Source organism: Sphaerodactylus townsendi, linkage group LG01 (genome assembly GCF_021028975.2).
Source record: "Sphaerodactylus townsendi isolate TG3544 linkage group LG01, MPM_Stown_v2.3, whole genome shotgun sequence".
Taxonomy (NCBI): Eukaryota; Metazoa; Chordata; class Lepidosauria; order Squamata; family Sphaerodactylidae; genus Sphaerodactylus; species Sphaerodactylus townsendi.
The window spans coordinates 26,939,380-26,964,497 of NC_059425.1; the positions used below are offsets into that span (position 1 = coordinate 26,939,380).

The following is a 25,118-nucleotide window of genomic DNA, read 5'->3' on the forward strand; positions in this document are numbered from 1 at the left end:
CATCTCCGGCCTGTGTAGTTACGAAGGTAAAAGGCACAGTGTGGACACAACTATCATATCCGCTGCATAGTAAGAAGTCAACATGCTCTAATTTCTGGCCAATGAATGAAAAGCACCAGAATGATTGGGGCTGCCCTCCTGTCTTATTCACAGCCCCCAAAAGGAGCTCTCTAGGATTTTAAATCTTCAATTTTTATTAATCTGATATGTCAACTACTTATTAGGCAATTTAGTTCTGGCTGTTCCACTTTTAGATCTCTGCCTCCTAATCCTCAGCTATGTGTATCTTGAAACCTCCTCACCGCCCAACACCTGATGGGACACCTTTTTATTTGTGTGCATATGTTTATGAAGGACCACAGGAACACTTTAAGGTGGAGCTGAGTTGCCTAAAAGTAACATGACTTAAGCAACCTTTGGGCTGTGTTGGCCCCTGTGGTATCTGATCCCTCATTACTATCCCACCCCCCCCACAAATCTGGGTTTGAGGCAGTTGGCCTTAGGGAAGCCTTGAGCCCCAGCCCTTCATTATTAATAAAACAACCACAAGACTGTTGGGTGGACTAGGTGTCAGTAGCACCTGACCTGTGCACCGTTTCCTGTGCAGTGAGAGCGAGGTTTCCTGCATTGTCAAGTATGCTCCCAGAGGGGCCAGATTTGAAATGAAGCTGCAACATATTTAGCTTATGCAAATAATTACTGGACTATTTCACACACCTTTTATTTGACTTTTGTTTTGCGTTTGCATCTCTGCTTTATCCCATGAGGATAAGACTGACACTGTGCAGCTGGTTCAACGGGGCTATGAAACCAGGTCTCCCCAGTCTTCAGTCTAAATCTAACAGTATCAGTCAGGCACTGGGAAGAACAAGCAGCCATGTAGGCACTAAGGAGCCAATGACCCTGACTGAGACACCCAACCTCGGCCTACAACCCACCACACCCACCACACCCAGAGACAAGGAAAGTAACTTTCAAGCATCTCTTCATAGCCCAACAGCTAGAAAACCGCTTTTAAAAGTGTAGCAAGAGAATGTGCAGGCTGAATCAAGTTCTATCCTTGTGCAGAATTTATGCAGTCCTGGCTGTAGCTACTGTTTAGGGGAAGAAGCTGGCCAAGGTCGGGTCACGCCTGCTGTTGTGTTCTATCTTAGTGGAGAGCAAAACAGAAGCAAAGGGGTACTGCGTGTACAGGTGTCAGTTCACAAGAAGACTCATACTTACAGACGATGCGGAAATGGAACAGCCAGGAAATATTTGGACTTCTCTCCATCTGTGGGAGCAAAAAAAAAAATCCAGATGAAGCTGAAGAAACCAGCAAGGTTCCTCAAGCCTCACCAACAACCCAAATGCGCATATATGTTTTAAAAGCTGCCAAAGCATATTGGTGCATTCCATTACATGTAGCTCCTCTGTATAGTGGGCAGATAACCATTTTTCTCAGTGACTCCTGAAACGTGGAAAACAGGGATCACTAAAGATAAAAAGATTCCCAATTTTTATTTATTTTATTTATCATTACATTTAGGAACCGTCCACCCCTGAAGGGCTCTAGGTGGTGTACGACAGATCACAGAATACACTAATACATATAAATTAAAACACATAACTTTAACCCTATATATAGCAGCATTCCATTTCCCAATACATCATAATACAAATGATACAAGATAGTGGCGCCCGGTCCTAAGGCCGGGAGGGGACAGACAGTGCTGAAGAGATGTCATATTGAGTGTGTCAAAAACATCATGGCACACAGCACGGGGCATCCAGGGGAGGGAATTCGCAGCCAGCCTCCCCAAAGGCCCCATGGAACAGTATGATTTTACAGGCCCTGCGAAATTTGCCAAGGTCCCACAGGGCCCGCACGTCTGATCATGGAGGGGCCGGGGATCGTCAGCTGCATCATGGAGGGGCCGGGGATCGTCAGTAAATTGGCCTCTGCCAATCACAATGCATGGGTTCGGGGTCAGAAGAATCCCAGATGATAAAAATGGATGTTGGCACTAAATAATTTTATTTAAAAAATTAAAATTATTTGTTTTATTTTCTGCACAGCATTAGTGTCCAACCATCAGCAACTGGATATGTTTTTCTAACCTTGCCACTGCAGAATTTATCAACTACCTTAATTTGTAAGAGAGGCTGACAGAAAGGAAACAATCAAAACTTCCAACACAGACCACTCAAGTAGGGGCTACTTTGGTAAAATTACTTTTTACAGGATCCACTCATATCAACCACCACAAAAGCTACACTTCCTTCGACGTTGTGCCCTTTCCCATGAAATACAGTGGGCTTCCTAGTCTCAGGAAATGCTTTTCACATCAGCATTCCGTCCAAGAGCACATCCTGGAAGACATCTGGTACCTACAGATTGCTAAGGAAGCATATGGCTATTTTTCAGGAAAGCTTGTCTACCATTATGGACTGTCTCATGGAGGAACCCATGAGACATAACGGCATCCCTTGAAAACTGTTCAAAAGTCACCAATGCCAAGTTATGTCAAATCTGCATTGTTGAAGGCTTGCATGGCCGGAATCAATTGACTATGGAGGGTTTTCTGGGATGTGGCCATGGTCCAGTAGTTTTAGCTCCTAATGTTTCACCCATATCTATGGCTGGTCAGCTGTAGGAGCAAAACACCAGGAGCTGAAACTACCAGACAATGGCCACATGGCCCACAAAACCCACAACGGCTAGTTATATTGAATGTGCTTCAGTGCTTAACTTCTAAGGCACTTCTATTTGCAAAATTACACTAGAAGGTTACAGAACTTACAGGGTTTTTTTTAAAAAAAGAAGAAAAAGTTAGCATTTATAAACACTAAAATGAAATAAAGGTATTTCCCAATATGCCAAATTCCACTGTTTTTCTGCAGTAAAACACTTTCAGCCCAGCCTAGCACAAATCACACACTTAGCATGCCTTCCCAAAATACTGAGGTCCTGTAAATTTGCTATTGTACTCACAAAGTCCACCCGGTCTTCAGCCAGCCAGTGGAAGCACTTGAGGAAGAGCAGGAGTGTGAAAAGGGCCACAAAACGGGGGCTGAAGTCATCCCTGAAGACTGTGAAGGCAAGGCAGGTCTCGGTCACTGCATACCATGACCGCTCAAGCAGATGCTGTGTGGAAAAGATTGATTTAAGGCCCTCTCTCTAATCCCGGTTCCCCCCCACCCCTCCAAGGCATGCGTGTACACACACAGAGCCTCAAACAGAAGAACATTCCTCTTTTCTAACACTTGTTCTTTGTAGTCAAGTGGGACTGGAGACCTCTATGCCTTTAGGTTCACCAACACACAGGCAACCTAACTGGCTGGCAGGGAACACGGAAGCATGTCCTGACGTCCCCCTGTTTTCATATGAAGGAAAATCCCACCCTTTGGCTCCACTTTTGTGTGAAACAGTTCAACAATTAGAAGCAACTGTGTGAAACTTTTGATAGCCAGGTCATTTTCTCAGCAAAGGAGAACACAAAGACCCTGACTCCTTCAAGCTGTTAAATGCACGCACTCCCCTTAATATTCAAACATTTCACTTCCCTATCAAGACCGCTGTTTTGCTCCAACAATCACCGTTCACCAGCAGACTCACCTCCATTTCTGCAGCTCGCAGCTGCCCAAAAAATACTTTGCCCATGAATTTGCCTAACAGGAACACCAGGACGAAAGCCTGAATGTACAGAACCTGCCACACAAAAAGAGAGAAATTAAAAATAACTTCACACTCTTCTTAACAGATAGCACTTCACTAAAGACATATCAAGGCATTCCACTGAATAGAGTCTCCTGTTCTGATCCTTGCAAGATAAACACCCCCACTGTTGAGAAAAGGGATCTCCCTAGACATTTTAATTACTTTCCCACAGTATGTCAGACCAAGAACTTATTGTATTGTCGAAGGCTTTCACGGCCGGAATCACTTGGGTGCTGTGTGGTTTCCGGGCTGTATGGCCGTGTTCTAGCAACATTCTCTCCTGACGTTTCGCCTGCATCTGTGGCTGGCATCTTCAGAGGATGATCCTCTGAAGATGCCAGCCACAGATGCAGGCGAAACGTCAGGAGAGAATGTTGCTAGAACACGGCCATACAGCCCGGAAACCACACAGCACCCAAGAACTTATTGTTTTCGATTATAACAGGGATTCCTAGCTTAAGCGGGTAAGCAGAAACAAAATAAATTCCCTGTGCTTATCTCTGGTTGTCCAAGCACTAAAACAAAATAAAAAATTGGATAGATATCAATGTATCTAAAATAAACATGACCCCTCCCCCCATTTGTAGATACTTAAAACTACAGGCTATGTTGGCAAAAGGTCCCCCCACAAAACAGAGATTAGTTGTCTGCATTTGAGCAAACAATGGTCTCCTGGGAGTTTTCCCTGTCCTCCCTGCTACTAAGGCAGCCAGAAGAATCTCCAAATACCCCCACAATTAAAACCACCATTAAAGTGGCAACACTGGAATCAGGGAGGCTCCACTCCAAGGCATTTTTCAATAGCGACCAAGCAAAATCTCAGATGCTCTGAAATTAAGATGGCAACTTTGCCCACGCACTGCTTTTTTAATTGGCACAAATTAATTATTTACTTCATTTATATTCCACCTTTCTGCCCAACTGGGAAGCAACATAGCTTACATAGTTTTCCTCTCATTTTATCCTCACAACAATCTTGAGAGAAGGCCAGGATGAGAGTGTGTGACTCGACCATGGTCACACAGCAAATTTCCATGGCAGAACAGGGATTCAAATCTGCCTCTCAGGTCCTAGCAAACACATTGCACCAAAGGGGCTGAATTCACCTGGGTGTATGAACAAATTTATTAAAATAACACAGCTCATTGCTAAGAGGCTGGCACGCCAAATTTGCTCTGCTAAGTCCCAGTAAGAACAGGATGCGTGTTCCATCACCGTCATTCATTCAAATGAATGTACTAAAGTTCCCCAAACACAAAATATGACCGCATTAGCAAACCACAATGAAAACCAGAGGTTTTTCCCCCCCAACAAGGCTCGCACACTCCTCAACCAATTGCTGGGTCTGTAAGATGGGTTACAAACTCTTCAGTACCAGTATCACATCTTTTTTAGCACATGGGTGAATAAAAGCACCTGCTATTTTCAGGCAGTATACCATCAGGATGGCAGTAGCTGGGGGAAAGGGTCAACAGGAAGAGTCTTTAGCCTCCAGGTTCCTGCTTGTGGATCTTCCAGACCATCTAGCTGACCACAAGCCTGGTCCAGCAGAGCCGCTCTTACGCACGTGCCCTCAACAGCTGCCAAGGTGCTGTCCTTTCTTCAAGAGGCTCCTGCTCCTTCAGCAAACGGCCTACGCCCCCTCCCATTCTAAGAGATTCTTGCCACCTGATCACCCGCTACATACTTGTCAATCCTGAAACTAAACTGTTTCAGGTAAAGGCAGACATTAGGGCCTCAATGCACATGCAGTGCCATAGGGGATACTGCTGCAGTTTGCATCTAGGCAGCTCACATGTATTATGTGTCTGCGGAAATATACATAAGGAAGATGTTCATATACAACTCTCTGTTCAGCTCAGTCTTCTGCTTTAAAAGTGGATGTGCCCCTTGAAAGGGACGAATGGGTGCATGCTCAGGTAACAAGCGGAAAGAAGGGTGTGGAGTCTTCATAGTAAGGCAAATCCTTCCTGCTACGTCCTCATTTTAATTCTACATTAAGTAAGAACACTGAGCTGTTAATGTATTAAAAGGTTTAACAAAAGTGTTCACACAAACTTGGAGGGTTACATAATAAACCATCTTAGTACCAGATACAGTGTAGACCCATTGGATTCAGTTAATGCTGAAGATGATGAAGAAGAAGAGTTTGGATTTATACAATCCCCTTTTCTCTCCTGTAAGGAGACTCAAAGGGGCTTACAATCTCATCCCCCCCCCCCAACAAGCACTCTGTGAGGTGGGTGGGGCTGAGAGAGCTCCGAAAAGCTGTGACTAGCCCAAGGTCACCCAGCTGGTGTGTGTTGGAGTGCACAGGCTAATCTAGTTCCCCAGATAAGCCTCCACAACTCAAGCAGCAGAGCGGGGAATTAAACCTAGTTCTCCAGATTACAGAGCACCTGCTCTTAACCACTGCTGCTCTCTGTATAACTGTATATGCAGTTACTGTATAACTGTTTAATTGTATAACTGTATATACAACTAAACATTTCTTCAACATCTGCAACGAACCAGCAAACACCTAGAATACCCAGTCTCATCGTAACTGCTACAGCCAGCCATCCAGAATGAAAAAAGGAAACAGTCATAGGCTTGTCAAATGTTAGTTAACCAAGTGGAATTACTAAAACCCAGAACAAGCAACCATCATTCCATAACTGTATGGTTCAGACAGACCATGGGTTGACCTACCTCACTACTGCCTATCCTAACTGTGAGAAATATCTCAAGAGTCCCCAGATGTAGGCTCTTTTTCTTTCTGGAAACACTGAAAATGGGACCCAGAATCTTCTAAACTGAAAAGGTACCCTCTCCTTGCCCACTGAGGCAAGAGCACTCACCGCCATGCTGGGACTGGACTTCGTCAGGTACACAACAGTTGGGTAGAACTGGTGCTTAAGGTAATAGGCGTGGGCCACCACTGCCGAGGTCAAGGCCAGGCTGGCAGACATCATGATGGCTGTTCGGAACATCTCCCCAGCCCAGCGCCCTGCAGCCTGAAGAGGAGGAAGAGAAAATGGAAAGAGTCAGGCTAGAGAAACAGACGAGGCAGCATTTGGCTCGGTTTACAAAACAGGAAAAACCATGTAATTTGCATTGCAATGGCCCAGTGCATCCATATCACTATTCTTAGGCAGTCTGATGAACAATCTAATTATTCTACGTGCACTTATCCTGACACAGTGCATTCATGTTTGCAACAATTATCTGTGCTAGGTAAATGGCTACTGCCTCAGGGTGTCCAGGCACACTTCATAAAAACTGGCTCTTCAATGCAACAAATAAACTTCTTGGGGGGCGGGGGGAGCCCAGTTGCCTACCCATACCTAAATGGGCATACTTCCAATGTCTAACACACAAATTTTCATGCCTAAAACAAGCAAACAAAAATGGCCTATGCAATTTGGCTCTACTAGTCATTGAGTCTGGACAGGCGCTTCCAAACTGGGGGGGCCTGTCTATGCTTGCATGGTTCAATAATAAGCCCTACTTATAGAAATTAACCAAGCTATGCTAACTGGGGTGCTTGGCAGTTGTGGGGGTGGAACTGTCACACATTTGACCCACTCACTCTGGACATGCAATATAATGTAAGCACCCCTTAGCAACTTGGTCCAGAGAGATTATTACCCAGTTTACATATTACTTCCCAAAGTTCACTCTGAGAACTTTTCTGTAGCAATTTCTGGAATACAGCCAGACAACTAACCACTACGCAGAAACATTTACCATAACCAACGAAGGTGAAAGTCATCAGATTTTGGCTTAGGGGCCTATACATGTGACCTGGATGGTTCAGGGAGTCTAGCCCAGTTTCCTCAGACCTTGGAAACTAAACAGGGTCAGCTCTAATCAGTACGTGGATGGGATACCACAAAAGAAAGCATAGGATTATTTTGCAGAGAAAGGTAATGGCAAAGTACCTTTTTTTCTTCTCCTGAAAAGAGAAAACCCTTTGGAGTTGCCATAACTTGGTGCAACTTGCCAGCATTTTCCACCACCAAGTATCTACCTCACTTTGAAATGAGTGAGCAAAGTTGCCTGCTGCCAAAAAGCACAAAACATAAGTACTTGAAATAGAAATTCTAAGCAACACAAACATAAGGCACAATAGCCAGCAGGCACATAACCTGCGTAACCCTCACTGAAATGGAGCTGCACAAAAGCACAGTCCATTTCAGTGGGTATTGTACAGGAGAACTTCCCAGCAGACTGTGTTCAGCCTTGTGTCAGCTGTCCTGTTCTCCTGGCCTTTGTTGGTTCCAGGAGTCTGTCAATAATGGAAATGCTTCACTCTATCAGAACCCACCCCCAACCTGGCCAATCTGACCTGGGAAGAGAAATGTCTGACATTGAGCATGGTGTAACAACCAAACCCCATCTGAACTGTGTCCATCCAAGAAAGATTTTTTCTACTTATGGCCCAATATTGTGTTACTAGGTAGATCACCCCAAGTTCCAAAAACAGGGAAAGTACCCATTCATACCAACAGCTTGAGAATCAAGGAAAAGTGCTGTCATAATTGTAAAGGAAACTGTTAAAAGGTAAGATAGATGTTGTACACCGCCCGGAGCCCCTCGGGGATAGGGCGGTATAAAAATCTAAATAAATAAATAAATAAATAAATAAATAAATAAATAAATAAATAAATAAATATAAAAAGTGAGATTGAACAGTCATCACTTAGTGGAATGCCACAGCCTGCCTTGAACTTGCATTTCTTACATTTCTAACCCACCCTTTTCCAAGGTGTCCTGGGCAGCACATATATCCTGTACCCTTCTAATTTATCTTTTGAGTTAAATCAGGATGTGGAGTAGTTACTGGCCCAATATTTCCCACTGACCATCATAGCTGGGTGAAAATTTTGACGCAGATCTCTCTGGCTCAACTGCAACTCTCTCTCCTCTTACAAATCTAGAAAGGACTCCCCCTCACATCCTTCCACAATGCATGACAGCCTGCTGCATTATCGTCCTCTCCTGACTGGGAAACTATTTAGTTGATAAGCGGTAATAATAACTGGAATGCGGATAGAAAACATTCCACATACATCTTAGAAATTTGTAGTTTCTCCCACAGGCCTGGCTAACCAATACCCAGCCATTAGGGCTGAATACACGAATTCTGCCACTCTCCAACAGACTGAGAGTCACATCACTGCAGGAGGAATAGATGACCTACACCAATCCAGACTTCCTCAGCATAAGAATGACTGGCCCAAGCAGAATCTTCCAGGTAAAGATGCAGAAAAAACTAAGCTGCAAGTCAAAATGAAAACCAACAACAGCTAATAGGCAGCAGAAATAATAATCACTGTAGGGTTGTTCTCTGGAATACGGGAACTACATGCACCAATACTCCAGCCTGCACAGGCTACCATCCTCCTCTTGGTTCAGCACAGGCTACCTACCTTTCCCCTCCTCTCTTGCACAGGTGCAGAAACTGAGAGCCCACGTAACGGGTTCAAGTATCATGTTGCACACAAGTCCAACTCTGCCACAATATTCACTGAATTTCTTAGCCCCGTTACTACTTCTCTGCTCACCATCTCACAGGACTTCATTGAAGATACAATAAAAGGGGTATTTTGTTGCAGAGATGACGCAGACATGATAGGAAAGAAACTGAATCCCAAACAGGTTCCTCAGTACAACCTAATCACTAGCTTCCCAAGTACCTCACTATGCACCCACTCTGCTTGTTAGCCTCCACACATACACACCACAAGACATCTAGTATAGTCCCCCAGCCAATACAAGCCCTCCACCTTTCAAAGGCTTCCTCTCTTATAAATTCACAAATTCCTTGAAGCACATGCCCTTGTCTAGCAGATCACTCACTCCTAATGTTCCCATTTGCACAACCTCCCATTATCAAAGCCCCATTTGAATTCCAATCTTCCAGGCCTTGTTACCACTATCTCTCTTAAACCGCAGCTCATACCTTCAATCCCCTCTAACTCCCACAAAATACAGACACTTTTGCCATATTTTATCTTTGCCTCCAACACGCCTGTCCAGTCTTCAGCTTTTATTACCCCACATCCAGCTTCCACAAACAAGCTTCACAGCCTTCATCCATGACAGGAGAGTTTCCAGGCCACAGCTGCTGACAATCTCATTCTTCCCCAGAACAGATATCCAGCCCCTCCCTCCCTACAGTGACAGCCCCTTTTAGCCACCACATCTCATGATTCTGATGTTCCACTTACATGATACATACTTCAGCTCTCCCTCCTTTCAGTTACCTGACATCACACATATTTGAACACTGCAGTGTTGAAATGTGGTAGCATGCACTACAAATTGCATTTCTGGAGACTCCAGAGTATGAGTTCAAGCAAATACGTCTTAATGCTACCATAAACAAACACAGGCACTAAAGCACTGGGATAATTTGCATTCATAACAATATAATATAAAAGGCACTTAGCAGTGCACCACTGATCCTCTGGCATGCTGCAAACAACAAAGCAAACTTTGAACCCCTAATAATATATTATAGATCAGCTGCACTTTTCCCATGACACCTCTTTGCTTTGAAATCATAAGACCAATCCAAGGCTGTGGAGCAACACCAAGCTGTTTGTTGTCTTAATAACAAATGCTTATATTCTACTTCCCCTTCCACCACCACCACCACCTACCAAAACAATGCAGTTGTGACTTTTCTGTAAGTACAACCACACCAGCTGCAAGATTAAACATCCCATTACCCCCCTCCTTTTGGTAATAAAGAAATTATAAGCAGTTCAACAAGGAACAAGGTGTAACAATTAAGAGTTCACACTCCTGGTACAAAGCTTACCTCTGCCATAAACTCACGAGGACGGCAAATCAGCATTTCTTCAGCCTGTCTTCTTCCCCCCACCCATACAGAAGATCATGATACCCATGTGAAAAAGAAACATCAGGGCCTCTATTTCCCGTTTTGTTAATCCTCCAGGATAACTGGCTGGCCACTCTGAAAGACGGGGGGCTGGGGTAAAATTGCAGGGATAAAACAGACGCGATGGGAAAGCAAGCGAACCCAAATAAATAAGGTTCCTCAGTCCAATTTAACCGCTACCTTCCCACGTTTGTCACCCAGCCTCATCTGATCCAGCAGGGCTCTTATCTTCTTATGATACCCGCCTACACTACAACGTTTGTGTACGGAAGTAATACAAAACATGTTGGGCACACAAAAGCGTCACATCCACCCTAAAAACTGTGACAGAGCCTGAAGAGCCACACTACACGAGAAAGCTCCCAGTCCACACAATACTCAGTCCCAGCCACCCCACCCCCAACTGCAACAGTAGTGCCCTAGAGCAATGCCAAAGCGCTCCTTAAGTGCCAAACCGGGCTACTCTCAGAGGCGAGGGCCCTCGGGCAGCTGTCCTCGGTGACAGACGCACCCAAGGGACCGCAGTTGCATGGCAACTCTCTTGGGCCATGCCCTTGACTGCCACCCACGACAACAATCAAGGCACGCCAGACTCCCCACCCCAATGACAACCACCCCGTCCCTATGCTCACCGGGAACCCCGGAAGCCTTCGTGCACACCTCAGCCGCCGCCGCCGCCAACTCTCCTGCTCCCCCAACCGGATGTTCTGAAGGTTTTCTTACACCTCATTTCCGGCCGGGCTGTACCAAACGTTTCCCTGAGTTGTTTTGTTTGTTTCACACACCCCCACCCGCGGAAACAGAAAAGCGCTCAGTCCCCGCCGCCACGTCGATCTGAGCTGCCATAAAAGATTTAAAAATTATATTTCTAAGGTTTTGCCCCTTTTCCTTAGCTAATTTTTGAACCTCGTCGTCCCCATTCTTTTGATGGTACAGTCCAAACTTTTTCTCTTGGTATTGTGCGCGAACACTGACCGGGCGAAGAGGATCCCGTGGCTCCCGCTGATTGGCCCAAAACGAGACACCTTCTCCAATCGGAAAAATCAGCCAAGCAGTGGCCAATGGGAAAGGAACAGCAGTTACTAACTAAGGGAGAAAGGGTATGGGGTTCGGGGTTCAAATCCTGAGTGTACCATTTGTTTGCTGGACACGTAGTTCCGTAGTTGTACAGCAGTGAAGAAGGGTTATTCCCCCACTCGGGGAAATTATCTTTACTACAAAATCTGTTATGTGAACAAATTTAGGGATTCTAGTCCTCATCAAGTTTTATGTACCATTTAAAAACGTGCTAGGCCTTAGGCTCCAGTCCTTAGAACACTTTTCTGGGAGTAAATCCTATTGAATAAAATGTAATTCATTTGTGATTGTAGTTGTTTAGGGTTGCTCCCTAAATCTGTCAATGCAAAACCAAAAAGTGGAGTATTAACCTCATTTTAAAGATGAGAAATTTTATCAGACTCTGACATTACTGTGAAAAAGATGCAAGGTAAAGTGGAACCATGGATGTGCCATAGTTCCATTGATCTGCCATGGAATTTTACTGTGTGAACTTGAACATAAGAACATAAGAAAGAGCCTGCTGGATCAGACCAGAGTCCATCTAGTCCAGCACTCTGTTACTCGCGGTGGCCCACCTTTGGGAGCTCACAAATTGGATTAGTCGCTCACAGTCTATCTCATGGTATTATTGTAAGAACCAAACAGAGCAGAAGAAAATGATGTAAACCAGTTTGGGTCACCATCGGGTGGGGTTTAAACAAAATATAGGGAGCATTCAATTTCGTTTTCATCTGTCTTCAGATTTTTGCTTGTTTTCAGATTTCTACAGTCCAAAACGTATTGTATTGTTTGTTGTATGTGCCATCCAATTTATTGTATTTGACTTGCACTATGTAATCTGCATTGGTCTCTGTGAGAAAGGTGAATAGAAGAGAAACCCTCCTGGATCAGACAAGTGGTCCAGCATCCTGTCTCCTACCATGAACTATAAGCAACATAAATAAAATTTTAAACAGCTCTAGTTACATTAGCTTATTTAGTATCTGTAATGGATGAGCAATGTTTGTTTCTGTTTTTAAGTCCTGGTTAATCAATTAAACCTATTGTTGACTGAGAATTTACCAAGTATTTATGCTACAATAACATCTTGTTCTTTAAGGTGTCACAAAACTTTTTGTTAAAATGTGTTCTGCCATTGAGCAATAATCCTTTGCAATTAATACATATTTATTTATTTGTTTGTTGTGATTTTGAAATGCCATACGTGTTTCCTTGCATTCAGGTTAAAAGGTAAAACAGAGGCAAAATATTTTTGTCTCATTCAGGATAAGATGGGGTAACTGAGTGGTAAAATTTTCCCCAATAAACCTGTCCCATGTCTACTCAGAGTTCAACCTTATGCTTACAGAACTGCAAATATATCTCACTGTATATTCTACATTTATCCTGTTTACCACAGCCAATCCCTATTTTATGATCCCAGTACATCATACTAGGGGCTTCTTGGTAGGGGCACCAAAACTCTGGAATTCTATCCCCAGGAACATTTGTCTGTCCCCTTCTGTTGCAATCTTCCATCAGCAAGTGAATAATTTTTTGGTTTCATTAGATATTCCTTTGTTATGTTTTTATATGTATGCTAGTCTGGGTTTTTTGGTGTGTGATTTTATTATGCATATTTTAATTCGTTAGTGATCTTGGTGGCCCTTATGAAAACAGAAAGGTAAGGTATACATTTTGTAAAATAAAATAAATACCGGTAAAACATTGTATGGATTGCAATCCTAAGAACACTTCCCTGGGAGTAACCACCATCCAGTAAAATAGGTCTTCTCGATAGAACTGCTTAGGTAGAAAAAGAAGAAGAAGAGTTGGATTTATATTCCCCCTTTCTGTCCTGCAAGGAGACTCCTGCAAGGGGCTTACAAACTCCTTTTCCTTCCCCCCTTACAACAAACATCCTGTAAGTTAGGTGGGGCTGAGAGAGCTCAGAAGAGCTGCGACTAGCCCAAGGTCACCCAGCTGGCGTGTGTTGGAGTGTACAAGCTAATCTGAATTCCCCAGATAAGCTTCCACAATTCAGGCAGCAGAGCGGGAATCAAACTTGGTTCCTCCAAATTAGGTGTGTTCCCTGTTTCTGCATTTGAGGAGACACTTGGGGTGCCTTTTAAAAATTTTCACAGTTACTCTAGCCTCCTGTTTGGGATTTTAAAACATTAAAATGCATTTGTGGAGAGTGGATGTGACTTCAGTGCTCATGCCAAGCGCACAACTAAATGGAACATAAATATTCAGGAACAGTCTATGCATAACATCAACTGGCCACTGGTGCAAAGGGTGATGGAAGTAGATGAGAACATAAGTAGCAACCTAAGCTAAGTTTACTGGATAGGACCAGTGGTCCATCCAGATGGACCTTGGTGTGACTAAGCAGGGTTCTGAAGTTCTTTTGCTGATCAACAAATACAAATGCAAAACGTCACCCCATTTCTTCCCTTTGCTATTCCACCATAGACACGGTCAAATATATTTAAGCTGTAACTGTTCGGTAACAAGCACAAACCAATACCTTATCTGACTTATCAACCTTCTTTTAAAAAGGGGAAATGGTCCTCATCAGGACAGTTTACTGAAAGGGTTGCCAAAATTTAACCAGCTCCTTCTGTCTGTCCCTTTAATATCAATTTGAGCTGCAGTAGACACCAGCTGTATCTAGCTCCATACCATGAAAAGTTTCACCTGTCCATTGCCACCCTCCTACACACTAAGCATTTATTAAAGGGACAGGGTACCTTTGTCCTGGCCAGCTGGCAACTCTGTTCACTAACAGGAGCCACTGCAGGACTGTTGCACGTAGTAAATTAATTCAGCATACAACAAACGGGGAAATCTATGGGGTGGGGAATAAGACTCAAAATTCCACAGGGCCAATTTATCCCAGAAAAGTGGGGAATTGAGCATGGTCCTACTGGGATACAGTAGCAGCGCTCTTGTGTAATCAAATATCTTGTACTTCTGAAATTGAGAGAGCCCAAAATGTGGCATACTGGAAATCACAGGGAATATTTGACTGGTGATGCATGCTAGCAGCACCCTTGTCTTTAGCTATGCCAGATTGGGGGGGGGGGGTGTTCCACTTTCAGGCAGTAAACCTTGAGAAGAGACTAGAGGAACAACAAATCTTCAAGATTAAAACAAACCTTGTGGCACCCTTTAAATAAATCCAGTCACCTTTGTAGGCCAAAGGGCAGTTCTAAGCAAAATACTTCTGATCCATAAAAGCATCTGAAATACAAAAACTGTTCTCCCTTGTGCCTCATACAAAATTCCTAAGATATATCAAGATTTAGACTAGTACAATAATGACACAAGATTTTCCCATTCTCTTGTGAAATACTGGAGAACTATGCCATTAGATCAGTGGGACTTACTTCCAAGTAAACATACATAATAGCTCACCATTCCTTGCAAGTACAATGAATAATGGTCTATATACTCTATTAGTAGACTCATGCAACATGTGTGTCCCCTCTTTCTTATGAAAGCATCCAATGAAAACATGCAAAGCTCATCTTTGTTGCATGCCCAAACTTGCTCAAGAGTGGGGTTTGTTTATCAGGGTTTCTCCCTTTTGTTTATTACATGTTTTAAAATGTCAATCAGATTATTTATAAATGAAAAGCACACAATGTATTTTCACCTTTTCCACCAGCCCTATGCTTTTCGTACACTTTGCCAATTTGTACCTCTTTGCATTTCATTGTCAAAAAATATGGCTGATCTGTAGGGCTGCCAACTTCCAGGTAACCCCTAAAGATGTTCCACCATTCCAATTGATCTCCAGATAACCAAGATCAGTTCCCTTGGAGAAAATGACTGCTTTGCACTCTGTGGCATTACATGCAGAGGAAGTTCTTCCCCTCTCAAAACCCCACCTCTTCAGGCTCTACCTCCTCCCAAATATCAAAGAATTCCCCAACCCAGAGCTGGCAACACAGTAGTGATCTATAATTAATGACATACTTTAGTTATCAATCTTTAAACTATTATTACTTCAAGGATACACACAAGGTTTTCACCAACTCATGAACAGAAGAGTCCCAGATTATTCTTGCATTTAATTTTTTTTTAATCTAAAGCAGCCCAAGAGACATTATACACTGGGTAGTCAAAAATTCTACTGCAACACAAATACGGCAACACAAAAAAGCAAATATTTTCAACTGCTACAACTCAGTCATCTTTTGTCGGATTTAAAAAAATGTCTAGATTGTACTGCTTACTGGATAGCTCAAGATAAATGTCATACAGCTGGGTCAATAATTCTTGCTTACCTGATGTACACAATAGTAGAATGCCAAAAATGCTTCATGTTTCCCCTCTGCACAAACAGAACCCAGATTTGATGTGGGATTTTGGAGGGAAGGTACTAACCAAGGGTAACTTACTTGTGAAGGATCATCCATCCACCAGCACAGAGATATGGAATCTCTGTTTGGCTTTGAAGGATGTTCACAACACTGCTGTTGAGAGAAAGTGGCTATTTCAGGATTTTTTTTGGAGTTTGGACAGTTATCAGAAGTATGTGATAGTTTGGACAGTTTGGACAGTTATCAGAAGAACCAGAACATGGGCTGCCTACCAGATCCTTATTCAGCAAACCTAGACTGTTTTTAGATTGTTATCTTTCACACTCACATAAACAGGAAGGTGGCATGGTATACAGGCCAATCTAATAAAATATCAGAAGCTAAGAAGAACTTGGTACTTATAAGGGAGACCAAAGATTCTGTACAGGAAGGCAATGGCAAACCACCTGTGCTTCTCACTTGCCTCAAAAGCTCCCTTGCTGGGGTTGCCATTAGTTGGCCACGAGTTGGTGGTACTTTACACACACACACCCCACACACACACACACTCATATAGCAGGCACCATCTAGCTCAGGGGTCTGCAACCTGCGGCTCTCCAGATGTTCATGGACTACAAATCCCATCAGCCCCTGCCAGCATGGCCACCTCTGATCTAGCTAAACGAAACTCCTATCCAAGACTCACTGATTTCAGTAGTTACAGGTAGCTAGTCCCAAAGAAAATAAATTTTAAAATCCCCAAAGCAATACCTGCTAATTGGTATTTTCTCTTATTCTTATAGTGGTATTCCCTGATACTGAGAGCTGGTCTTGGGGTGGGATGGGGGCTGTCCCAAACGCTGGGGATGAAATTGATGGAAACTACATAGTGCCATCTTTTAAAAAAAATGCCATCAAGTCCTAGCTGACAGGGTTTTCAAGGCAACAGACATTCAAAGGTGACTTGCCACTGTCTGCCTTCACATCAAGATCCTTGAATTATCCCATCCAAATACAAGCCAGGGTCAGGGCTGAGACTGTATGACTGGGTTGATCACCTGGCTCTCAACAGGAATCTAAACCTGAGTTTTCCAGGTTCTATCTAGTCTAACACCTTAACCCTGTGGTGGCGAACCTTTGGCACTCCAATTGGCCATGCTGGCAGGGGCTGATGGGAATTGTAGTCCATAACATCTGGAGTGCCAAAGGTTCGCCACCACTGCTTTAACCACTACACCACACTGGCTCTCATATATACTTACACTCAAAAAAGAAAACAAAAGAACAGAAAAGCACTGTCTATTATTCATTAGATTAACTAAAAAAAAAGTCATCCTATGCTTTTTGCTTTCAAAAACTGATTTCTCCTCCAAAAAGCATATTACTTCTGCTACTTAGAGATAAGAGATACCAAGTCCTCCGGGACCTGCGCTCCATCAGCGTACTAGACGAATTGCATCTTTTGATTGACAAGCCCCACGCTACGAAATGAGTAGAAAGAGACACCGGGACCGTCTCGCCTCGCATTCCCATTGGTGATTGGTTGAGCGGCAGGCCTGGTGGAGCCTATAAAAAGGGCCACTGAGAAACTGGGCGGGGTTAATCTTTATTGCCACCCAGCTGGCAACAAGTTCTGCTGGGTGGTTTGCTCTGTGCAGGTGGGTGGGTAAGACAGAGACGGGGAAAAGGCGGGAAATGCAGTTGGTTGGAAGGGGCGGGGTTTTCGGTATAGGCGGTAGCTGCATTTTTGTCCTTTTGTCATTTTACCTCAGTTGCCGTTTTTATTTTTTTTCCAGAAGCCTAAAATGATTGTTTTTCACTCAGCATTATAGCGCCCCCTGGGGGAAACTTCTCCTACCTTTTTATTTCAAATATAAGAGGTTTAATGGACCGTTTTATTACTAAGTTATAATTATTTGTAGTCGCTCATTGTAGCGTATAATGAGGCAACTTTTAAAAAGCTATTCTTGTGAGGTATATGTGGTATCCCTTGCTGATTTGTATGCTCACATGTTGATGCATATGCAACACAAATGTTGCATTATCACGTGAGAACAGCTATGCTGTAGAGATGCTTTCAAGAACCAGCTAAAGCTGTGCTAAATTTTAGGACCCGTTCATTTCGATTAGAGAGCTAAAGAATGTGCATAAATTCTGCTTTCTTAAATCTGGGACCTAAAAAGGTTTAACTTTGTCTAAGTCGTGCTAATATATTTCACATGTGTGAATAAATAATGAGAGGCTTAGATTATTAATTAACACTGAACTGAATATGGCTGAAGAACAGCATTCTGTTAAGGTCTAGAGTCTGTTTTGAACATTGTTCTGTCTAATTAAGTTTTAACCTTTCCCCTTCTGTTTACTTAAACACAATCGGGGTTTCTGCTTCTTCCCCAACATTTTCTATAGGTTTTATTTGATAGTCACAGTGTCTTGTTATGCCTTGTTTTCCCTTTCATTTAAAGACTATTGGTGAAACTAACTAGCATCTGATTTCTAGGATTATTGCTACTGTTTGTTTGCAGTGGTGGGATTCAAATAATTTAACATCAGGTTCTGGTGGTGGAATTCAAATAATTTAACTGGTTGTTTACAAGCACCATTTTAATAATTAGTTCTGCTGAAGTGGTGCAAACCTGCTGAATCCCACAACTGGTTATAGGATATTGTCTTTTTCCTCTGCATCCCCGCTTGTCTAAAAACCAAAAGTGAGGCTAGCACATATATTTAGATTTTAGCATCAAAGTTTGGTAATAATGTATGTAAAAGAGAAATCAAAAGGCCATTGATCTTAATTTTGTCCCACATCTGACATTTTTCTGGGGTTTGTTTCTGATCACTTGCTGCTGGACAGAAATTGCTTAGCTTATTTCCAAAGTATTAGTAAAACTAGGATCAGTCATCAAGGTACTAAACATTCTAGGTTAAAAAAAAGACATTCTAGGTTACAGAGTGTGTGCTGAGTGCATTTTCCTTGTCAGTACCATCATAAATAGGTCTACTCAGAATTCTGTTCAGATCTGTTTAATGTGGCTTATTCCCAGGAAAGTGTAGGATTGCACTGTAAATTACCAAGATCTAGAGTGGAGAATCTAGCTTCCAGTTTGCCTTGTTACTGGCACTTGCCCAGTTATTAACTTCTTAGCACATTGGCATGATGATTATTAATACCACTATTTACTTCACACTATGTGTAATTGTATTTTAGGAGTTCTTTTATCCAGCTTCGTGGCTTCCTTGTACCAAGTAAGACCATTAGCTGATTTTACTTAGTGTGTTGTCTTTTGCAGCTGGCGGCAGCTTTCAAAGTAGAAAAGGATTATTTGAAGAAAGTGCAGAGTATTGAACTGGGGAGTTTCTGCATGTAAAGTAGATGTTTTGTCATCAGACCACAACCCTTCTAGGTGCTAAGTGTTCTCCTTTCCCCAGGTTATAGTATTTATCCAGTTCATAAAAGTTTCTTGCAATAGGTCTAGCTTTATATGTGCTTCAGAGCTACAGTCTAGCTATATGGCTTTTCCATTACTGTTAAGGTTTCCCACCTGATTATACTTGTTTAAAATTTGTGCAGCATGAGAGGATTTGCAGTCTTGTATGACATAGTTTTGCTGAATTTGTACAAGATAAATTTTCCGACATTTTATGGCGAATACTAAGCTTTGCATTTAAACCACTTTTGCAGAAGACTCCTTTGAGCCTCTGCTATTGCCACTGAAAAGAAAATGAGACACAACCAGAGTGCTTGTGTCCCTCCTGTGGTCCCCACCGGGGTGAAACCAGAGAGCACAAAACAGCGCCATCGGATCACACAGGGTGTGGGAGCATACAGTAGTGTTCAAGTGCCTGAGAGAGATCTTTCCAGAGCAGCCCTGAAAATTGCACAGCAGCCAGCGTTACACCTACGCAAAGAAGAACAAGATGCCTTCTTCAGCCTCTTGGGTGAGAATCTAATTGACTGTGCTCGCTTGTACTAGGAATGGCTAGGAAGCTGGTAGTATGCGATTCACCTCTGATCTGCAAAACAACTTTGGTGATATCCTCACTGGCGATTAATCCTGGGATAGTCACCCGAAATATCCAGGTTCCCTCAAGATTTCCTCACTGCCAAACTACAGAACACAGATCAGTTCCATTTCTGGTGCCCCCCCCCCCCTAATCACGGGATTTTCCCGGACCTGCTTGTATATGCACCTTTTTGAAAAAACACTCCAATGGTAGCTAATAGGAGATGGGATCTATACATTAGTGACCCATTGCAGCTCTCCTAGTTCCAAATAAGAACTTGGTAATATTAGCTTCTTTTTTTTGCAGCTCTCCTAGTTCCAAATAAGAACTTGGTAATATTAGCTTCTTTTTTTTGCTGTAAACTGCCCAGAGTTCTGTGTTGAGGAGAAGGCACAGATTATAATTCAAATGAATAAACTACACCACACTGAATCTATACCGGTAGTAAAGCAGGAATGATTAGATACTGGAGAACTGAAACGCTATTCAGCGAATGCTTGTGGGTCTCACCGAACCAAAAATTACTAGTTTGAAGGAGGAAGCAGTAATAAAGGTTCTGCCATCAAATCCCAGTATGTACAGTGTAAATATTGCCAAAAAGTAGGTAAAATTAAAAGAAAACTGCTGTTTCATTTGTTATCAGATGATGATTTGGTACAAGAATTCCTGTCAATGGACACATGCTACAGGATTTCAGATAAGGTAGGTTATTCTAAGGAATTGTGCGTTCTACCCAGCACCTTGAGTATTGTAAGCATTAGATAATATTCTTTTGTAACTCTGATTCAAATATCCAAACCCTGCACTAAATTGGCTCTTGAGGTGGCCTACAGCATACAATAGACAGATAAGACCAGTGGAAACTATAAATACAATAAAAATAGCCACTGTAAGACATATAAACACCTATTTAACTTAAAACTGAGGTGTGCTATTTTCCTGACTCCATTGTATATAATTACAGAAACAAGGTATGGGTGACTTTTTTGCTTTAGATACAAAGTTCTCTTGTGGTTTTTTTTTGTGTGTCCATCTAATATGTTCCCCTTGTCTCCTCACGAAATTATTGGTGTAGCACTGATTTTGTTAAACCTACCTTTTTCACAGTATCTTCTAGCTATGGTGCTGACATACTTCAAACGTGCTGGCCTGCATATAAGGGAATACACGCGGAAAAATCTTTTCATGGCTCTGTAAGTCTCCTGTGACGCTTCATTCTTTTAACTACCAATTTGAGCAGTAGGGATTAAAACTAGGTCAATTAGACTGAGAGTTGGATCCAGACCAAAATTACCAATGTCTGCTGATTGTCTTTTCCCACTGCAGACCTCTTTTTATGTTATTCTTCAGCATCCCCTATTCCCACAAAAGCAGTGTTTCATATAAATCAATGGACTGAAATGGGGGGGGGGGGCTTCTGATCATGAATTTTAGAGATTCTTGGAATACCCTAGAAACTCAAAAGAACTGTGAACTTCTCCCACATTTTCTATTTATTTATTTTATGAGGCTGAGCAAGATTCTTGCTTGTTCAACTTGGCACTATAGTCATGGCAAGGAAGATTGTTTACCCTTAGCTATTGAAAGCTCTACGCTAATCAGGAAGTCAATTAATTTTTTTGTTACACTATTTGGAATATGATCTAATACAGTGAACTCTCAGCATGCATGGTTGTGATAAGAAGGCCATTTAGCTGGCACCAGCATCCCAAAAGCTGGGAATATAGGTTGATCCTATATAGTTTGGGACTTTGCTTAGATGAGCACAGGTTGCTTCTGGTCCTATCCCCAGTAGATGCAGTTGTTGCTGCACTGCCCATATATGCAGCATGGATGTTTGGTGCAGTCAGTCTTTCAGGTGGGTGCAGGAGGCTTTCAGCTGCACATGCAGTGTGAATTATTCTCTGCCAAGCACAGCTATTGCTGCCACCACTGCCTCTTCTTCAGGGGGGCAGATGGTGCCGGGGGAGCTGCCCCCTGTGGGGCCCCCCTTACCTTAGTTCAGCCAAAGAGCAGCCAGCTGAAAAAGCAGTCTGGCTGGGCCCACCAGGCTGCTCCGGGCTTCTGCCGGGCCTGGAGGGGTGGGGCGAGGGGAGGGGAGGGGTGGGGGCAATTTTCCACCCCTACGTGATGCTAATGGTGCGTTTCCAGGGTGGGGCGCCCCCCCTCTCCCTGTGGTAGCTACGCGACTTCTCTCCTTAGGCACAGCCAGCACATCGCTCTTGTCTTCCACATTGTCGAAGGCTAACGTGGCTAGAATCAACTGGCTGCTGCAGGTTTCCCAGCTGTGTGGGCGTAGTCTGGTAGTTTTTGCTCCTGATGATTCACCTGCATCTATGGCTGGCATCTTCAGAGGCATGTCACGGTAAGGGGGTATTATTTCTATAGCTGTGTTTCTTTGTCATGGAGAAAAACACATCTTACCGTGACATGCCTCTGAAGATGCCAGCCATAGATTTGGGCAAAAAAGGTAGGAGCAAAAACTACTAGACTCCAGTCACACAGAGAACCCACAACAGCCAGTCTCTTGACCTTCTCTTGCTACTCTTTGTTTACTAGCACCCAGAGGTGGGATCCAACCAGTTCTCACCACTTCTCTAGAAGTGGTTACTAATTTTTTCTGAGTGCCGAGAAGGGGTTACTAAAGCAACCTCCCTGCCCAATAGGGACTGGAGGTGCGTGTGTGCAGCGGCGCCACTGTTTGAATCCCACCACCATCAGAACCTGTTATTAAAAGTTTTGGATCCCACCACTGCTAGCACCCCAGCATTTTCATAGGCAGATGTTGCATTTCATTTGGCACTTGGGCCATATAGGTTGCCTGTTCCTCATCTAGTGCTATGTAAAGAAGTCTTCTAAAGTCTTTGCATCCACATCTCCTTTTCCTTATTATAGGTATTTAGCTAATGATATGGAAGAAGATGAAGAAGACTACAAATATGAAATTTTCCCCTGGGCGCTTGGCGATAACTGGAGGGAGCTGTTTCCACAGTTCTTGAAAACACGGGATAGCTTTTGGGCTAGAATGAAGTACAGAGCATTTGTTAGTCGGAGATGCTGTGATGAGGTCAGCCACAACCTTGTTTTGGATTTTTCTTAGTTCAGGTGTGTGGTGGCTATGTGTACGTATAAGAAGTGTCCCACTAGTTGTGGGATCTCCCATCTTGTTGGAGGTCTGCAAGGATTGGCGGGCTTTTGCGATGGTACAACTTGGAAGAAACCAAATGTGAAATGCTTAGTTCCTTTTAACCAAAATGTTTCTGAATTCAGAATCTAAAATTTATATTTCACTATCAATCTAGATAATGTTGAAGGAGCCCACCCATTGGGCTTGGACCCGGGAACGACCCATCCACCACAGTGGGGCACTGAGGAGTTACCTAAAGAATGAAAAGGACTTATTCCCTAGAGGGCCTGGCATAACACCGCCAAGCTGTCGCCTCTGTGCATTTGAGTTGATAGCAGATGCTGCTGAGCAATCTCCTCTTGCAAGCAGTGTTCCTGCCAATGACCTGTTACTTTTCACGGAGTGGAACCAAGATTTGAACACCCTTCCTCTATTGATGGTGGATCCAAAGACTAACTACAGCATACAGAGTAAGTAGTGACTAGCCTTACCTTTTGTTCCTGTGGAAACTCCTCGATATATTTTATTTATTTTATTTATTCATTAGATTTCATAGACTGACACTAGATTTCATAGACTGACGCTATGGCAGGGCCTCACAAGGGGGCAGCCAATCCATGGCCAGCCTCACCAAAAGCCTGGTGGAACAGCTCAATCTTACAGGCCCTGAGGAACTCACTAAGAACGTGCAGGGCCTGGACAGCTGGAGGGAGAGCATACATGGCATGCACTCCTTCTTAACTTATTCTCTAACCTTCAAAATTGTCTCTTTCCAAGCTTTCTGCTTCACACAGTGGGGTGAAGGTTTCCTTGAACTGAAATAGTACTACTGGTAGCTAATCCATGTATTAGGGGTACCCAACCTTTTTCAACCTGCTGGCACATTTGGAATGTTGAGTGGGAGGCAGGTGAGTACCAGCCCAAAATGGCTGCCACAGGAGGCGGAGCTGAATGGAATATATCCTGCCTCACATCTCCTGAGAAGGAAGCCCTGGAGGGGAGATGGAATTATACACTGACTAAGGAAAACTGAGGTGCTTACCAGACCTTCTTATTCTCCAGTGAAAAACCTTTTTATTTGCATGAGGTCAGCCAATAATGATATTTACCTTACAGTGACTCCACCCACTTGTCTGAAGGCTTGGCAGGTGCCATGGTGTGCATGGGCAATATGTAGGGGAACTTTACCATAGATTCTAAGTGTATGTAGTGACTCTTCCTGATCACAGCAAAGCAGTGGGACTTCCTCTTTATAAGCATGTCAGCTTTTTTTGTGTAAGGAGTACACAAATGTCAAATCTTCATGAAAAGAGCTTCTGGGAGTTATTACAGCAGAAGATAAATGGGAACAACTGCTGTTAAAGAATAACTGAGAAAGCTTTTCTCAGTTACCAGGGTGGAATGATGTCTCCCTGGTATCATTCTTACTTTAAAGTAGCTCTGTCCCTGTTAAAAATGGCATCCCTGCAGAATAAATTAATGAAAGCGTTAAAATGTTAACAGTATCTTTATTCCTCTCTTGGACAAACTGAACTTGCTCCAGACCAGTAATATGGAGGAAACAAAAATTTAGTTTTGTTTACTTTGACAACTTGCCAGATGGTAATTTAGGAGTGTGTGTGAGCCTAAATGTAATGGGTTTTTTTGTGCAGGTTGTTTGCTTTGTGTTTGATACCATCGGAAAGCATTTTTTCCAGTGTCACCAGAGTATTATGCAGTGTTTGTGAACCTCCAAGGGTTTTCCTGATTTTTTTCTCAAAGCTGCTTTGCTGCGAAGCTTTGGGAAAGATCACAGTAAAGCCTTTATAGCAGCTATGTGGGTGTAAAAGTTTGGATTTCCCTGCCCATGTGGCAGCGGTTTTCCTTGTCCCCGTGTTGACCATTTCTTCCCTCTATCACAGAGTATGTGTAGTGTTCAATTGCCAATGAGATAAAGTTGTATCAATATTATAGCGACTTGTACACCAGGTTCTCTGAATTCACAGTTTTCATGTTTATAGTCTAGCCCAGTAGTTCCCAGATTGGGTGGTACTGCCCCTGGAGGGT

At 43.1% G+C, this 25,118-nt stretch overlaps 1 protein-coding gene across 4 annotated transcripts in view; it reads right to left on the bottom strand.

Moving 5' to 3' along the window:
• Nucleotides 1-11,364, bottom strand: part of SYVN1 (synoviolin 1) — a 32,143-nt gene extending 20,779 nt beyond the window's left edge. For 3 of the 4 annotated variants that reach the window (XM_048515285.1, XM_048515277.1, XM_048515261.1), the window contains exons 1-5: nucleotides 11,225-11,364; nucleotides 6,541-6,696; nucleotides 3,599-3,691; nucleotides 2,975-3,127; nucleotides 1,225-1,273 (exon numbers count right to left, since the gene is read on the bottom strand). In XM_048515285.1, coding sequence (XP_048371242.1) covers nucleotides 1,225-1,273; nucleotides 2,975-3,127; nucleotides 3,599-3,691; nucleotides 6,541-6,672 — 427 coding nt within the window. In that variant the 5' untranslated portion in view covers nucleotides 6,673-6,696; nucleotides 11,225-11,364. The remainder of the gene's footprint in view (nucleotides 1-1,224; nucleotides 1,274-2,974; nucleotides 3,128-3,598; nucleotides 3,692-6,540; nucleotides 6,697-11,224) is intronic. The other variant, XM_048515271.1, reaches the window with a different exon arrangement.
• Nucleotides 11,365-25,118: the final 13,754 nt, after the last annotated feature.